Genomic DNA, 18,587 nt, shown 5'->3' on the forward strand with positions numbered 1-18,587 from the left:
AAAGAAGGAGAATACCGTTGGGTTGGTTTAGGAATTCTGGAGGAGCGTCTCAGTTCTGGTGTGCCTGGTTCTTCTTGAACTGCTTCAGGATTGATCTGAACATCATTTCCAGAAATCTCCTCGAACTCAGCAAATTCCTTTGTTTCAGCTTCGGTATTACTTGATTCTGCGGTTGATCTATCTTTGTACATCACATTTTCATTGAAAATGACGTCTCTGCTTCTGATGATCTTCCGATTTTCATAGTCCCAAAACCGGTAACCGAACTCATCACCGCCATAACCAACAAAGGCACATTTGTTGGACTTAGCATCAAGCTTACTTCTTTCAGCAGAGTCTATGTGTACATAAGAAATACAACCAAACACTCTTAAGTGTGAAAGGTTTATTTCTTTCTTGCTCCAAACTTCCTCTGGTATTCTGCCATCCAAAGGAACTGAGGGCCCACGGTTGATCAAGTAAGCTGCAGTGTTGATTGCTTCAGCCCATAGAAATTTGGGCAAGCCGGCATGTATCCTCATACTTCTGGCACGTTCATTCAGAGTTCTGTTCATGCGCTCTGCTACACCATTATGTTGCGGTGTCTTGGGAACTGTTGTCTCCATCTTGATCCCATTGTTTGCGCAGAAATCTCTGAATCTACTGTCTATGTACTCTCCTCCATTGTCAGACCTCAACCGCTTGATTTTCAAACCAGTCTCATTTTCCACCATGGCCTTCCATTTTCTGAAGATATCGAAGACTTCTGATTTCTTCTTCAGAAAATAAACCCACACATTCCTTGTTGAATCATCGATGAAGGTGACATAATATAGTGAGCCTGCAAGAGATGGAACTGGGGATGGTCCCCATACATCAGTATGAACCAATTCTAACCTTTCTGCCTTGGGTGTCTTGCCAATCTTTGCAAAACTGACTTTCTTTTGTTTGCCAAAGATGCAATCCTCGCATAGTCCGACATCTACATTTTTTAGATCCGGCAGCTTCCCTTTTGACAAAAGTGTCTTCATCCCTTTCTCGCTCATATGGCCAAGCCTTTGGTGCCATAGGTTTGATTTTCCATCAGCATCTGCTACTGCAATGATATTCTCTAAATTTGAGGTTACATAGAGAGTACCAGTCTTCTTACCACGAGCAATGACGAGTGCTCCTTTGGTAATCTTCCATTCACAGCCTGAAAAGGTTGTGCTATATCCTTCTCCATCAAGCTGTCCAACAGAAATCAGATTTCTTTTGAGGCCAGGAATATGTCTCACTCCTGTCAGCTTCCAGGTGGTCTGGTTTGGCAACTTTAGTCGGATGTCTCCTTTTCCGACGATCTTTAAGGTTTCATCATCAGCAAGATGAACCTTCCCAAAATCACCACTGACATAGTTCTCCATGATTTATCGACATGGGTGGAGTGGAAAGATGCCCCTGAATCCAAGATCCATGATTCAATCGGACTGTTGACGCTTAAAATCATGGCATCACCTGTCTCCTCCGTCATGTTGGCAGATTCCTGTGTGCCGGTATTTTTCTTCGGTGCTCGGCAATCTCTTTTGAAGTGACCCTTTTTGCCGCAATTATAACAGGTAAAATCTTTATTTCCTGTTCTTGATTTGCCCCTTCTAGATTTTGATCTGCCACGATTTGAATTTCTTTCTGAAGTTCTCCCTCTAGACTCCGTGTGTAAGGCTGAGGAGGTTGATGCTTCACCCGATTCTCTTCGTCGAATTTCTTCACTCAATACCAGATCCCGAACATCGTCGAATTTTAATTTGCTGTTTCCCGACGAACTGCTGACTGCTGTAACAGTAGCATTCCAACTGTCTGGTAGAGATGATAAGAGAATTAAAGCTCGAACTTCATCATCGAACTCAATTTCCACTGAACTCAACTGGGTTGTGATTGTGTTGAGTTCATTTAGGTGTTGTGCCACCGATGCCCCTTCCGCCATCCGCAAATTGAATAATCGCCTCATCAAATGAACTTTGTTTGAGGCCGATGGCTTCTCGTACATACTGGAGAGAGCCGCCATAAGACCCGCCGTGGTCTTTTCCTTTGCTATGTTAAAAGCAACATTGCGGGATAACGTCAGTCGGATAACTCCGAGGGCTTGTCTGTCGAGAAGAGCCCAATCTTCATCCTTCATGCCCTCTGGTTGCTTTCCTGAGAGAGGTTGATATAGATTTTTCTGGTACAAAAAATCTTCAATCTGCATCTTCCAAAAGCCAAAGTCCGCACCATCGAACTTTTCAATTTTCACCTTCCCTTCGTCTGCAGCCATCGCTCCCACTCGAATCTGGCTTCGTTTGGATCGTTTCTGACAATTCTTGCGAATCACCGTGTATTAGAACACCACCGTCGACAAACTCATATCGCCGACCGAATTTCACTATTCACGAAATTCACTATTCACGTGAATAGTAATGAATAGTAACCTCGCAGAAAATTTGACAAAATTCACAACCAAAAGCTCTGATACCAGTTGTCAGGAAAATAAACCGAGTACAAGTAATTTCCCTATAACCAGATTAGTGAGAATGCGAAATAAAAGCGGAAAAATAATACCCGAAAATTGATAACGGAGTTCAGCCAATTGTGCTTACGTCTCCGGGCTGCTGCAGATCTTTTACTAAGAGAGAAAATTTACAGGTGTTTACAAAACACTCACTACTCACAAGAAAGCTCTCTAGTATAGGAAGAAAGAAATGTTTTGGGATGATTTTGAAGCTAAATGGGTAAGGGTATTTATAGTAGAAACTTAGGGACTAATCTTTGAAAATACCCTAAAGTGCAATGACTAAAGTGAATTTACCCATTCCTATTTTCAACAAACATCTACCAAAATTTTACCAAACTTTGAAAAACATTTTTCAAAGAAACATTTACCAAACTTTGAAAAAACATTTTCCAAAGTTGGTTGCCAAACTTTGAAACTTTTAACACTACTTCATTGGCTTTGTTTAGAAACTTACCCCTTTCCAAGTCTACTTGGCTTTATTAGAATTACTCTTACTATCCTTAAAATTCCAAAACCAAAGTGGATTTTGTCATGGATAATGATGAATAAATGATAGCAAAACATGAAAAGGAAAATAAGAATACATCCATCCATGAGAAAATTATATGATAATACACCGAACCCTATACCTTAGATATATATCCCGAGGATCTTCGCTTTCACCTCATATCTTCGTTCTCCTAATATATTTCTTCATAAATTATATTGTACCGTAAACTTCTCAACTCTGATTGATAGCAGATTTTAGATTATCTCCTAAAGATTTCAAATTCTAAGAGCCTTATAACTATTAATGTAAAAAAGAGTTGAATTTAAATTTTCAAATCTCTATTTCTCAATATATATTTTCCTTTGAGAGCTTTACATAAAACAATTTGACTTTTTTTAACTTACTCGAAATATTCATAATATAAGCGAATAAAATATAAATATGTGAATTGGATTAAAGAGATTGAATTCGCCACAAACAATTGGATTTGCAGAAAATGTAGATCCTACAAACATTAGGACCTTCCATTTATAGTAATGCCCTTAAAAATAAGGGTAGCAGGCTTAAGCGGTCATTTCACCATTCATACTTAAAACTGACCATGGAATCCTAGAATGGGAAACATGTATATTTTTCTCAATGCTGGTGGAAAGACTGAAAGACTGCCCCCTGCTCGTGCTGGTTATCGATTGGGGGGCTCACAAAAGATATATCATGGGCTGCTTTCCTCAGCCTCAGGGGCTATCTCTCTTACATCAGTTAATTTTACCTTCAGAGACGAACATAGAACTTTAAATTAAGGGATAAACTTGTAAAGTTTTAAGAGATTAAAGATTAAGATAAATTACTAATAAAAAATATAAATATATATAATATATGATAATTTAAAATTTTTAGATAACCATTACTCCTATCCACCCCTCATTTACATACCAGTTTGCCTCTGTTGTCTGAATACCACCCCATTCACCATCATCTACTGGTTGGATGTTAACTTGATCCGCTGCCACGTGGACTGTGCTTTCACCGGGTACCCAGGCTGTTCTCGAAACACCGAGACAAGCTTTGGCTACGTTATCTGACAAGTCGATGTCCTTTGTATCTGGTGGACTATTACTAGTACTTGAGGATTCTGTATTTTCCTCTAAAATTTGCTTGTTTCACTCTGTTTTCTGCGAGGAGACAATATCAAAAATGGTTACAATGGTTATGAAAAATAGAAATTTAAAGTTTAAATATTAAATATTAGAGTCAAAAATATATATCAAACAAAATAATATATATCAGTTTGAACCCTCATTAATGTATAGCTTAAGCATGCTAATTGCATTTCATTTCGTCATATGAGCTAGCTTATTTTTACCTTGTGTTATTTTGTCCGTTAAACTTTTCTTACGTTTTAGTTGCTTCAATAAGTGATTGGAGATTTACACTTGATTATGCTCGACTTATACTCATCATTCCTAAGACGAAAATACCGAGTTATGTCTGACATACATATTTAGGTGTTTCTTCATTTCTTTGTGGATGGATACAGCCATAGGATCGTTTAAGCTGCCTGAGTGGCGAGCTCACACGTGCACCATTGTTGTTTTAAAGAAACCGATGTCCTTTGTATCTAAGATGCCGTTGTATCGCTGTACCGGTATTTTCTCACAGTACATGTTTGAGGTTGCAGATTTTTGAGAAAAACCCTACCAAGATAAAGAACTATGGCATTTGGCTGCGATATCAAAGTCGAACAGGTTATCACAATATGTACAAGGAATACAGAGACACGACTCTCAATGGTGCGGTAGAACAGATGTACACTGAGATGGCATCTCGTCACAGGGTGAGGTTTCCTTGTATCCAAATCATCAAGACAGCTACCATCCCAGCAAAACTTTGCAAGAGGGACAACACGAAGCAGTTCCACAACTCGAAGATCAAATTCCCATTGGTAGTCAAGAAGGTCAGGCCACCAACCAGGAAGCTTAAGACGACTTACAAGGCAACTAGACCCAACTTGTTCATGTAGTTGTTATCTCCATGATCGGTAAGCCTAAAGACTTTTTAGTTTTGATTGCTTCCCTTGTTAGATTGGAGGAGTGATCAAATTTTCAACACTTTCTGTTTACTTGTACATTTGTTTTATGTTTTGAAGATAGTTTTTTGACGAGCTTAATTTAAATTTGGTGATAAATGGTGAATTACAATTTATAATATTTGCAATATCTAGTTGGTGAGTGGCATGAGTGATGATTCTGGTTTCTGCTATGAATGGTGCTCTTGCAGTTTATGTTATGATTTTTTTCCTAATTTTAAGGAAATGAAAATAAAGGGTAAAAATATTTTCTCATATTTGGATTGATTATCCATTGTTTTTCTTTAATCCCAAGTTAGGATTAGAATAATTGAGGGGAAAAATAAGATATATAACTAGTATTTCTTTTACGGATTCAAATAATATTCTAGTTCGAGTATTATAATTAATATTCGTTACGGATTCCAAATGAGAACCATTCTAGGGAAGATAAACACCGGAACAAGCCTTGAATCTGACCCGTAAGCTTCAAATTGAAATCATAGCATCGGGTCCAATAGTTCAAAAACAATGTAAACTGAAGCAATCTCATTGGAAAACAGAGACTACCTGCAAAACTGAGACAACTTCATTGTCTTTTACGCTCTAACCTTGAATCTCGACTCAGCATAGACTCATTATAAGTATGCGAACAACAAGACTTGCTTTCCACGGATAAACAAGCGAAAGAATATACACAACAATAACCGAAACTTCATAATCATTTGCATTAACAACGATGACAACAATAATGGGATCAGGTAATATAAGGACTATGAAACGCCTTGGAAAGACAATCGGTCCCGAAGAGTGTCAAAAAGTGAGGAGGCTGCTGCATTTTGTTGAAATGTTAGTTTTAATCTCCCCAGTAATTCCCCATCTTTGGCTTGAGAAGCTGCATCAGCAGCTTCTTTCGCCATCCCAATCCGAGCATATGCCTGTTTAGAACCATAGATAAATCTTGAGCAAGAGTATAAAAGATACGATCTTATTACATCTATTCTGACAATAAATGAGCCCACTTGCATCGAATGGATTAGCAATCGAGCAAAAATTCAGAACTAATAATTCCCCGTTGAAGGAGGGAGAACTCAGAGATCAAACTAGACATGCACTGTTACCTCGGCCCTTTCTCGGAGGTCAGCAAGCTTGGGGATATATTTTAGAGCTTCACCTTTCTCATCAGCATCAACGCATGCCTCAACAAATGGCCTATATCCTGTTTCATGTAAACAAATATTTTTACTTTCCCATCTTCTACGGTTTTTCCTTTGCCTAATTCTTCTGTCCCAGCCAAACCGACAATAAGGATACAAAAATTGAGAAGAGCATAAACCTTGAGAAAATCCTATCCGAATCACTTCAAATAGTGATGTTCATTTAGAACCTAAGCTTTGGTAATATCATCAGGTAACAAAGATCACACGGAAACAACAGAATTATTATATGTTTCATAATAGCAGGTAGCTGAGATCACTTGCAGATAATGCTCGATTATGTCATCTATCTCACTCCCTGTAATTGAAACAAGAATGTTGATAGCTTACCAATCGGCGGTCTCTTCTCTTTTGAGAACTTCTCAAGAGCTTCCCAATCTCTAATTGTAGCCAAAGCAAAAACTTTAAGCCAATACCACCTCTTCTCAGAAACCTGAGACAAGCAAAAAGGCAAAAATGTGATTCAATAGGTAATTAGAACAATCTGAAAGCAAGATGCCCAAGCTGTCAGATATGAACCTTGAATTCATTCTTCACTTTCATTGCGGCACGAGGGTTCCCTAGAACAATACATGTACGTATAGTATCACTGATACTTGAATCAACAAATATGGCCTGCTTTGTGCTTACCTCCAACTCGTGTTGTATTCTGCAACATTCAGAAGTATTTGAAAAAGTACATCAGTACTATATTAGTAGAAAACTCACTTTATAATAAAATTAAAAAGAATATTGAAAGAAACAAAATTAAATATATTTGCTTATAATGGTTGGAATCCGGGACAAGCAATAATCTCCAATCTTGTCATAGAATTTTCTTGTTCTAATATAGTCTAAATCTTGCTTTTGAAGAATGAAGACTCCATCTCTAGCTTCTTTTATTGTCCTACTTGTCCGGTATTGGATTTTTTAAAATATTTTTTTGGGGGTTGGAGGTAAAGATATAACATCACTTCATTCTTCCTCTCATATTAAGCATAATAAACCAACAGAAATGTGAGAACCAACCATCCGGACTCTGAAAAGCAGGAAACAAATAATTTGAGTTCTAACCCATCTTAAGAATTACATTAAAAAACAATTGGCAGTTGACAACAGGCTTATATAAATCTATAATCATATATTTTGTTCAAAAACAAACTTCATACTTTCCATCAAACATACTTTTTTCATATACTTGAAGAGATGAAAAAAGAGAAAAGCAATTAGCAAAAGCAAGAACAAATGGCACCTAAACAAATAAAATTAATCTATAGCATTCAGATGTATTTCCCTAATTGAATTTCTACAATTAAGACATGATCATGAATCATAAAAGTAATTACCTGAATCAATTGAAGAAAGGAAAGAAAAATAACGAACTAACAGTTATACTCCAACAGAACTCCCTTGAAATTAATATCCGTCACCAATATCCGCCCATCATGTGTAAAAATGGCCAAATATTTGCCATCCCAAGAAACGACCATTTTCTGAACCGGACCCTGAACTGCCTCCCCTTCCACTCTTTGAACTCCATCTTCATCCACAATCAAAACACCATCACCAATCCCGACCAACACTTCCACATTCCCCGAAACCGTGTATTTTGGCTCGATAATTGCCATGCAATTGGGCAAATCGTCCGCCCCCGTCTCCGCCAGCTTGCACGGATTCATCACCTTAAAATCAGGGATGGAAAACAACAACCCCCCTTCCGTCAAGCACACAACGCCATTGCCCCAAAACACGCATTCCACCACATTCTGCTCGAAACACTCTTTCCCCAGCGTTACGTTGGGTTCGATCAGCTCGGCGTGGATGTTGTAGCGGTAAACGGTGCCGTCCTGGACGATGCAGATTAGGGTTTGGTCTTCGGTCCAGGACATGCCGATCAATCGCCCGCCGGGGTTTTTCCATACGGTGTCAGAGATCAGTACGCCGGAGGAAGTGAAGATGCGAAGTTTCCGGACAGCTGATTCGGAATAGAGTTGGACGATCTTAGAATCGTCGCGGATCACGGCGATCGGACCACCGAATGGAGAACAGTCGACCTTGTTGCGGGATAAGTCAATGTTCTTCCATCTCATAGTGTAGAGCTCGGGCCTACGGTAGTAGCGGTTGTAGAGGAGCTGCCATTCTGCAGCCACCGAAACATTAGCCATTTGTGTATTGTGAGAGAAATTAAGAGAAAAATAGGAGAATTATTAGAAATAGAGAAGCCAGAGAGTATGACGTGAGATCGGGGATGGCAGCTATTTGATAATTTGGTTTTTCTTTTTCGTATTTTTCTGAACTTTCTGTATCGAAAATAATTAATTCGATTAAATTCCAATGTTTATTTGAAGCTGAATTTGAATTAGATAATCTCCCTAACCATTATAATTTTTCAAATGATTTTTTTTTGGAAAATATTAATAAATAAATATTTAATATTTTTATTTTTAAATATTTAAATAACATATTAATAAATGTATAACTTTTTAATACTTAATTTTATATTTTTATATAAAATTTGAATTATTTAAGTTTAATTTTATAAATCTAAATATATTCGAACACATATCCTTATATATTATAATAATTATTTAAAAATAATTAGAGAGTTCCAATCAAATGAAAACAACCCTAATGCACTTGATTATGCTTCAAAGACAATTCGTCAAATGGAGAAAGGAGGAGAATCATCGAATAAATGAACAAATCTACTAATTTCAGAATTAACTACTTTAATTATGCGTTGGATTTATGAGTATTTTGCCCAAAACTTTCTAAATCTTGAAGTGAAATGTATGAATTATGATGATCTTCTTCCAGTTTCATGATTATGGGGATTGGCTGATCCCCACAACTCTTGGAAAATAGTTATCATTGGGTCATGTGTGATGCCCAAATTAAATACACCAAGTGAGTAATAATGTTACTCAAATCGTATCGAAAATTAACATATTCATATTTGAAATAAATTTAAAATTTTACACAATCATATTTACATTTAGATTTAATTTAATTAGATTGATGCTGTTATTTTCATAATATACAATAATATATAAAATTAAATGTACTTAACCTCCTATAAAATAATAATCATACTTAAAACACACATCTTCATTCTAAATCCGAATAATATACATCTTGTAATTAGGAATGATAATTTAATTTGAATCTGATAGATTTTGAATTATTTAACTTAATAGGGTTATTCAAAAAATCAACTTTGGGTCCAGTCAGGTTTTTATAATGGATGAGGTCAAATTGGGTCGAGTTCGAGTTTAGAATGTAATTACTCTACTCGAAATAATAGTATAATTTTCTTCTATATATTTAGAGACAATTATTATAATACTCTCCTCTCTCTATTTTTTTCAATTAGATCTTGCCAAATTAAAATAAGAAATTGTTTTATATTTGGGTCGTGTTTTTATTTAAAAATTAAAGTCGAGTTTCAGATTGAATGTGACATTCCTAAATATTGGTTGGCTTGGATTCCAGTGGAGGGAATATATTTTTTAGATCTGATTCAATTAACCAAAAATCCAACAACCCAATTTATTGTAATCCATGTTTATAAAAAAAAAATAAACAATCTTATTTGCCTAAAAGTATGAGAATCTTCAACCCTATACGCAAAATGGGAAGAAGATTGAAGGGTACACAGATAGAAAACTGATAAAACAAGATTCAATCAGCAGGTACTTAAACACTTATCCGATGGGCAGATTACCAACAATACTGATAATAGATCCAAATGATTATCATGAGGGACCTCAAGGAATTCCAGCGCACTGTTCGATGATGTAAACAAGGACCACAGATCCCCACCACAACCTAAAAGTTATGTTTCTTCTTTACATCGTTATCTGCTTTTGGAAGCATCCATGGGAACAAAACCAGCTTCGCTCATAATTTCCTTATGCAGAAATACGAGTAATTAAGCTTTTTCAAACATAAAAGCATTAATATAGAATATAAAACGAAATACATATATAATAAGCTATTATGGTGGAATGAGAGAGTAATGGGAAGCAAATGATTGTGTGTTACATACTCTCTTCTGAATGTCTTCTTCTTCTTCTTCTCTATCTAAAATCCATCCTCACCTTTTAGCTCAGAAATTCCACTTTCTGCAACACTCCGAAAAGCTATCCTAGAAGTGAACCCCACATGGTTATCAATCTGTTTAATATTCCATGCAATATATACACAAACGGATTGTAGTTAAAGATATCACTATATGGCATGTGAAAGCTACACATCAGCTTTATCGAATATATATAATCTTCTTTTCCATTATTTATGTATGAGGCAAAGAAAGTAAAGGGTGGGTCTATTATAAGAGACGAATATTTCAGCTCCATTTCTCTTTCACTAATAAGAACAACAACGATGCTACTTCTAAATGGGAAACTGGTTCATTTCGTCATGTTTGTATGTCTTATGAGCATACTCGGGCCACCGGTCGTCGGCTCGTCGGCTCAACAACATGTCAAGCCGCCCGTTGGACTTGGCAAACTTGCAGATAAAAAGGGAAACATTCACAAGGTAAGGGATTGATGTGTTTCTTGACTTATCACATTGTTTTCTGATTACAAAGCAAGAAGATTGAGTGTCTTTTGTTTCTGGCTTCTGGTTTGTTTTTTCAATAGGTGGATCATAAACTGATGTTCGAGGTTAAACTACATGGATTCCTCCTGTGGGCATCAATGGGGTTTTTTATGCCTGTTGCGATACTTGCTATTCGAATGTCAAATATGCAAGAATGTGGAAGAAGGCTTAAGATTCTTTTCTATGTTCATGTAGTTTCACAGGCGAGTTCATCTTTACTGCTGCTGTACCAATAAAATCCAAATGAATATAATAGTCTGCAGATATATATATTATTATGAATGCTTGAGAAGCAAGAAAAGGGCAATTGTTTTTTATACACAGAATCTTCAACCAGATGTATTGTAAATGATTACTGTGAGATCAGTAAGGTATCTTAAGACTCAAGTCAAGAAGGTCACATTAAACTAATAGTTTAGAGAAGAATTAATTCAATTCTGATATTTACTAAGACATGATTCTTAAAGTATCTGTTTCATGCATTTAACTGTTGATTTTTGTTCAGCAGATTCTTTCTCTACTTCTCGCAACAGCTGGGGCAGTCATGTCTGTCAAAAACTTTAATGATTCCTTCAACAATCATCATCAAAGACTAGGGTTAGCTTTATATGGTACCATATGGTTGCAGGCATTGACTGGGGTTCTTCGTCCTTCAAGGTAAACAACCGTAACCCTTTTTTGGGATTAAACTTTCGAGATAATTAGTTATTCGATTCAACCGGATACCTAGGGGTGTAAATGAATGGAAATTCAATGAATTGTTTGTGAACCCTTCTCATACCAAATGTTTAATAAGCTAATAAACAAGCATGAAAAAAATATGTATATCCATTTAATAACAAGCAAACATGAACAAATGTGTGTTCGGTTCATTTATGTTCACGAACAAGTTCTTTATTGACTCGTTTGTAAGCTCATTTATCCGATTTCCTTTTTCTTTTTACATTTAAATATTAGTGAAGATAAGACTAAATTGAACACATGATGAACTTTGGAGTTCAAATTGTGAAGCCTAAGGAGCTAAAATACTAGTGGCATAATTTAATCATTTATGAACATATAAACGACCATGTTAGCGGGCAATAAATAAATGAACACAAACAACTTCAGAAATAAAAAACGAACATGATATTAAAATTTTAAAAGAATACGAACTGTACATAATCACTTTTAAAAGTAAACAAACAAACATAGATTCATTTACATCTGTATGGGTACCTTATTAAGTTTGAATATGTAGAAATTGTAGATATTTAACCAGTTGTCATTTCTAAAATGGATGTAGAGGAGATGTTCATGACATTGTAGAACATATTGAGCATAAAACTTTGTCTACAGGGGATCAAAAGGAAGAAGTGGATGGTTTTCTGCAGACTGGTTACTGGGAACTGCAGTGTCAATTTAGGTATAATCAACATTTACACTGGATTGGTAGCATATCATGAAAAGACTTCAGGAGCATAAGCTTTGGATCATACTTTGACAGCTGAGATCTCTCTGATTGCTTTCGTTTACTTGTCTCAAGACAATGGTTGTACATGCAAAGGCAAGGAGTTATTCTGGAGATGAATCAGTAACAGTCAAACAACAGGATATTTCATCCACAGAAGCCAAAGAATCCAGTAGTGACAATTGTTGAAAAATATTTGGTTTCATTATTAAGCCATGTTTAAATTTGAAAACTCATATTGTGAATGCTCTTTGGTCTCATCTGATCTAATACATCAATTGTATATCACTTTCTTCATATCTTGTCTTTCTGTTTCTGTGTTTTAAATCCGCTCTTGAACATAGTATTCGAGAAATAATATGTAAATGTGAATTTAGAAAGTAGATGAAAATTTCAAGATATAAAATATTTGCATGCGTTTTTTTCTGGAAAGGCTGTGACTCCCCAGCTAGAGGAGTACGTGGCTGGAGCCAGATTTGTTCACTGAAATCAGAGGGGGCCTGGGACTTAGGGACCTAGTTCTTTGAATAAAGCCTGCTGTTTACTGCTTATTAAAAATATTTTGGCTAACAATGGCTCTCTTTGGATTGCATGGTTGCACGAGTACTGTTTTAAAAATGAGAATTTCTGGGATGTTGACTGCAAAAGCCACTTCAGCTGGATTATGAAGAAGTTGCTGGGGCTAGAGAAGAGGCAAGGGTTGTTTTCTCCTGGTACAGACTGGTACCACATTAAAGGCAGATGGATTTGGGACAACATTAGAGTCAGTAGGGAGATGGTTAACATGCACAAAATCGTTTGGTTCCCCGGTCATATACCCAAGTTCTCCCTTATCTCGTGATGTCTCCTCAACAATTACCTACCAAGGATAGGCTAGCTCGATTTGGTTTGATTATAGAAACTGATTGTGTTGTGTGTGGATAGGTTTAGAATCCCGTGACCATCTCTTTACAGGTTGTTTCTTTGCTAAGGAAGTCTGGAGGACTATCCTTATGTGAGTTCGTTATGACATGCAAGTTGGATGATTGTTTGGTTGCCAACTTGAAAGGTAATCTCTCGGTGCAAATTCTGAAGCTTGCTTGGACTGGTTTCCTGTACTACATTGGGAGTGGAACTATAGGTGTTTAGGGGACATGCTCGTTCAACTGGCACAGTTGTATATAGGATTAAAGGGCTGTAAAAATCAAGTTGTATAAGGAATGTATACATAGGATTGATGTTAATAGGGTTCTGTTCACTAATTGGGGTCTGATCTAGTATGTTGATTGTTTCTTTGTAGCAGTTTTGCTGCTTTTCTTTGGATGAATATAAATTACTTATCCAAAAAAATTTAGAATTAAATTTTTGATTTTTTTATATTTAATATACTTAATATTTTAAAATTAAATTGTTTGTTTAATTTTTTCAACGAATTTCTTTGAAAATGTTAATTGATAAAATTTTAGAATATAAATTTCTTTTTATTTTATTTTATTTATTTCCTTTAATTATATTACTTTTTAAATTTACATTTTTTAAATAATCTATCTATATCAAATATTTAAGTCACTAACAGGGTTGGTTCAAGTGGTAAACAATTTGATATCACTTAAGTAAAGTATTGAGTTCGAGTCTTTGGATACCAGTTATTAATAGACTGTAAATGAGACGAGACGATCGCGAGCTACTCGAGATCGACTTGGTCAAGGCTCGATAAATACTCGGATCGAATGGACTTGACTCGAGCTCGACTCGAATTCTTAACGAGCCGAAACAAGCTACATTGTTTGTTTAATTTTTCAACGAATTTCTTTTGAAAATGTTAAATTGATAAAAATTTTAGAATATAAATTTCTTTTTATTTTATTTTATTTCCTTTAATTATATTACTTTTTAAAATTTACATTTTTTAAATAATCTATCTATATCAAATATTTAAGTTCACTAACAGGGGTTGGTTCAAGTGGTAAACAATTTGATATCACTTAAAGTATTGAGTTCGAGTCTTTGGATACCAGTTATTAATAGGATGTAAATGAGACGAGACAGATCGCGAGCTACTCGATCGACTTGGTCAAGGCTCGATAAATACTCGGATCGAATGGACTTGACTCGAGCTCGACTCGAATTCTTAACGAACCGAAACAAGCTACTTGATACTCGACTCGAAAAGCTCGTGAGTAGCTCGAAAATATAATATATCAAGATTTTATTTAAAATAAATAAATTATTAATAATATTAACACTTATGTGTTGATTTTTTTTTAAAAAAAACATACAGTAAGGCTTTCATGTATTTAAAGTTCAGGTTCGAGTTTGAGTTTGAAGCTTCAATCTAGTTAAGTTTAAGATTTTTTTTCATTTCGAACCTTTTCGAGCTGCTCACGAGCTTCAGTTCAAGATTTCGAGTTCGAGTCAAGCTTAAAAATTTTAAGCTCGCGAATCGGGTCGAGCTTATTTTAGAATTTTCGAGTCAGATCGAGTTCAGTAATACTCGAGCTCGACTCGGATCGTTTACACCCCTAGTTATTAATTAAGAAAAAATAACAATTATCAACAAAAAGATAGATTTTTCCAAGTCTTCATGGTCGAAGTCCGCGGACAAGCCTTTCGGAGAAACTTGCGTGTGGAATTTATTATTTTTTATTCTCGAGTCTTGGGTGTAGACTAAGTCAACAGTATAATTATTTCAATAAAAGTTAGTTCTTTTAATCATAAAATTTTATTTATTTTGAATAAAAATTAATAACATTAAATCTTAATTTGGATAAAAATTAAAACACTGAATTGAAAAAAACAACCTATTTTAAAGACAAACATGTATTAGACCATAAGATATGTTAAAGTTAAACCCAAGATCATGACAATTAATAACCGTTAACTACTTAGATTACTTAGTTGGTATTACAATCATTATTTTTATCTTATAAACTATGACATCAATTGTTGATTCCTTTCATCATATTCATCTTCTCTTTTTCTCTTCCCCCTACAATGGAGAACAAGCAAAACAAGTGTTTTTAACCGCTTTTCTATACTGTTTCCTTGTCTTTTTCTTCTTTGTTCAGTACCTTGTCGATCCTGTTGCCGGAGACTTTATGGTTACCCCTTACATCCCCATTGAAAACATCACAATTAACTGTGGCTCTCCCGTGACTCCGTAGCTTCAGATGGTCGCCCTGGAGTGCAGACATTAATCTAATTCCCCGTCATACATTTACAAAACAAACACCCTGTGTTTGTAAGTGCCTCCCTAGTACTGGCCATGAACCCTACATCACAAGCCGCGTTCGTACTCGGATTCACCTACGTGATTCACTATCTGCTGCGGGCCAAGTTCATTCGCTTGCATTTCATCTATTTCATACCCGGGCTTGATCTGTCTAAGGCTTTCTTCACTGTTAAAGCAGGTCATTTACATTCTCAGGAACTTCAGTGCTTTACTCCATGCTCAAGGAAAGCAAACACTGGTAAAGAATTCTGCGCGAACTTGAAGATGGTGAGACCCAAATATAACATTCACTCCAAGTTCAGCTATCTCAGATGCGTATGCTTTCATAAACGGGATTGAAATCGTTTCCATGCGACCGATTATTATGGAGCAGCCGGTGATGAAGATGGAGTACCTTTTGTCCGGGAACCTTGTACGCATAGGAAATGACACTGCCCTTGAGATGATGCATCGTATCAGAGTTGGTGGAGGGAAATATCGCCAGGAGAAGATACTGGGATGTCCCGGCACTGGTTAATGACAACGATTATTGACATAGCGAGACCAAGTGCTCTTCCTGTTAATACCAGTAATCTCACCTTCAGAAGTATCCCTCGTTCTTGCTCCAAGGGAGCTTTATGTACTGCGAGGACCATGGACGAACAAGACGGAGAATGAAAACACAATCTGACATGGGAGTTTCCTGTTGATTATGGGTTCAATTACTTGGCAAGGTTACATTTTGCGAGTTCCAAAATGAGATAACTCAACAAGGTGATCGAGTCTTTGAGATTTTATGGCTAATTTAACTGCGGAAACTGAAGCAGATGTTATAGCATGGAGTGGTGGAAACGGGGTTCCAGTGTATCGGGATTATGTTGTTCGAATAGGGACCAAAGGAAATCAAAGCAGCAAAATCTCTCTATTGCTTTGCATCCTAGTCGACCTTGGAGAACTCTTTTTTCTGATGCAATCCTGAATGGGGTAGAAATCTTCAAATGAGCAACAATCTTGTTTTAGCCGGACCTAATCCCGATCCAAAACAATAATTTCCATCATGAGAAAGGACATAATTTTGCTGTTGTGCTCGATTTCCGGCTTGTCACCCTTTCTTTTGCTTGTAGTGATTTTCAAGAATCGTTCCAATAAATTAGCCGACAACAGCATCTCTGTTCCACCTTCTGATACTTGTCGCCTCTTCTCACTGAGGAGATCAAACAGCTACAAACAACTTCGATGGTAATTTCATCATCGGAAGAGGAGGATTCGGTGACGTCTACGAAGGATTCATTAATGCTAGCTCCACCCCGATAGCAATCAAACGCTTGAATCCAGGTTCACAACAAGGGGTGCTCGAGTTTAGGACCGAAATCAAGATGCTTTCCAAACTCCGACACCAAAATTTGGTTTCTCTGATCGGATACTGCGAAGAGAACAAGGAAATGATCCTTGTATAGACTACATGGTTCATGGGACATTGAGAGTCACCTCTACAACACTGATAATCCCCCGTTGCAATGGGAACAAAGGTTAAAGATGTGCATTGGTGCTGCACATGGACTACAATATCTCCACAGGGTCCCAATCACGCCATCATTCACCGAGACGTGAAGACCACAATATTTGTTAAGTGAGAAATGGTGGCTAAAGTATCCGATTTCGGATTGTCTAAAATGAATGACTTATCCAACACTCATATAAGCACCGCCGTGAAGGGAAGCTTCGGGTACTTGGACCCGGAATACTACCGTCTTCAAAAACTAACCGAGAAATCCGACGTCTATTCTTTCGGTGTGGTTTGTGCGAAGTATATGCGCAAGACCACGATCAATCGAAACCGAGGATCATATGCAATAAGTTTAGCAGAATGGGCACACTTTGCTACAACAATGGAAGCCTTGATCAGATCATTGATCCTTATTTACGAGATAAGATCAACCTTCCGAGTATGTTAAAATTTGGTGGTGGCTATAAGTTTTTAGCTTCAGAAGGAGTGAAAAGGCCGACAATGAGTGAAGTGGTGTACGGACTTGAATTCGCATTGCAACTGCAGAGAAGTGAAGTGATGGAACGATGAGAATCATGCAAATGACTCATCCGCCATTGATTATCATGTGTTTACTAGTGGTAGTGGATCAATGAATGTTCGCTAGAATAGATGCATTCATTTGCTCATTGTAATCTTAATTCCAGTTCTTATGACAACTATTTGATTTTATGTGTTTTCTACAATTTTGTATGTGAAATGTTCCAAAAATAATTTATTTAATATATTAATTTAGCTAAATATGTATGCATAATTATTTCAACAGTAGAAAGTGGTTTGTAATGTAATCTGTAATTAGCCTGTAAAAGCAATTGTTGTTGGTTTTCAAGCACTAGTTGTGCATCTTTATTACAGTAACATATTGCTTCAACTAATCTAAAGGCCATTTTACTAAAATTATATTAAACAAATGTAATTTCCCATAAAGTATTTTCTCTATAACTCCACTAACATTCATATTCGACTCTAGTTTCCTTCCGAGGAAGCAAAGAGGTTAGTATGGTCATTTGATTGCAAATGCTTTTTTTTTGGATAAGTAAATTATATTCTATCCAAAAAGAATGCAGTTTAGCTGTAACAATACAGGCAAAAAACATAGCTAAAACATACCTCACTTATGCACAGACTCCTATTAACATCATCAATCCTATACATGTAGGACTACATTTGATTTAACAGACTCCCTGATTCTTTTACAATACAATCAATAGAACGAGAAAGACCTCGAAGCTTCTGTAGTTGCGTTCCTCCCATATAATACAAGAAGGCAATCCAAGCAAGCTTGAGATCCGCACACGGTGGGAATTGCTTCTCAGTTATCAATCAGCCAGTTGAGGCGATCATCCCACTGAACAGATCAGATCGAAAACCACATGAGCTAAGAACATCATTCCATACTTCCATGGAGAAAGGACATTCTGCAAACGATGGTCCCGGACTCCAAACCAGTCCCACACACAACACAACCAGCATCCATAGTCAATCCAAACGAATCAGCCTATCCTTGGTAGAAAGTCTATCAAGGATAGCCATCCAGGA

The 18,587-nt window shown here is 36.5% G+C and overlaps 2 protein-coding genes and 3 pseudogenes across 2 annotated transcripts; 4 read left to right on the forward strand and 1 right to left on the reverse strand.

Annotated features, from left to right (window-relative positions):
- Positions 1–4,523: 4,523 nt before the first annotated feature.
- Positions 4,524–5,017, forward strand: LOC120163268 (60S ribosomal protein L18a-like). The gene is made up of 2 exons (XM_039173241.1): positions 4,524–4,573; positions 4,620–5,017. Exons 1-2 carry the CDS (start codon positions 4,524–4,526, stop codon positions 5,014–5,016), a joined length of 447 nt encoding a protein of 148 aa, XP_039029172.1. The 3' UTR covers position 5,017.
- Positions 5,018–5,696: 679 nt separating this feature from the next.
- LOC120163278 (protein VACUOLELESS1-like) lies at positions 5,697–8,476 on the reverse strand. The gene is made up of 5 exons (XM_039173254.1): positions 7,641–8,476; positions 6,798–6,957; positions 6,609–6,711; positions 6,183–6,280; positions 5,697–5,999 (listed from the first exon to the last, which is right to left on the reverse strand). The coding sequence occupies exons 1-5, from the start codon at positions 8,420–8,422 to the stop codon at positions 5,835–5,837; spliced, it is 1,308 nt and encodes a 435-aa protein (XP_039029185.1). The 5' UTR covers positions 8,423–8,476; the 3' UTR covers positions 5,697–5,834.
- Positions 8,477–10,624: 2,148 nt separating this feature from the next.
- Positions 10,625–12,501, forward strand: LOC120164190 (annotated as a pseudogene).
- A 3,055-nt stretch (positions 12,502–15,556) lies between these two features.
- LOC120163288 lies at positions 15,557–16,713 on the forward strand (annotated as a pseudogene).
- On the forward strand, positions 16,560–17,609 carry LOC120163299 (annotated as a pseudogene).
- The last annotated feature ends 978 nt before the right edge of the window (positions 17,610–18,587 follow it).

Source organism: Hibiscus syriacus, unplaced genomic scaffold (genome assembly GCF_006381635.1).
Source record: "Hibiscus syriacus cultivar Baekdansim isolate YM2019G1 unplaced genomic scaffold, ASM638163v2 tig00002919_pilon, whole genome shotgun sequence".
In the NCBI taxonomy this organism is placed as follows: Eukaryota; Viridiplantae; Streptophyta; class Magnoliopsida; order Malvales; family Malvaceae; genus Hibiscus; species Hibiscus syriacus.

Coding starts and splice junctions, on each gene's coding strand:
- LOC120163278 (XM_039173254.1), bottom strand. CDS start 8,422: ATGGCTAATGTTTCGGTGGCTGCAGAATGGCAGCTCCTCTACAACCGC. Junction 6,712..6,797: donor AAGTGAAGAATGAATTCAAG/GTTCATATCTGA, acceptor TGCTTGTCTCAG/GTTTCTGAGAAGAGGTGGTA. Junction 6,000..6,182: donor ACCTCCGAGAAAGGGCCGAG/GTAACAGTGCAT, acceptor GGTTCTAAACAG/GCATATGCTCGGATTGGGAT.
- LOC120163268 (XM_039173241.1), top strand. CDS start 4,524: ATGGATACAGCCATAGGATCGTTTAAGCTGCCTGAGTGGCGAGCTCAC. Junction 4,574..4,619: donor CCTGAGTGGCGAGCTCACAC/GTGCACCATTGT, acceptor TTTGTATCTAAG/ATGCCGTTGTATCGCTGTAC.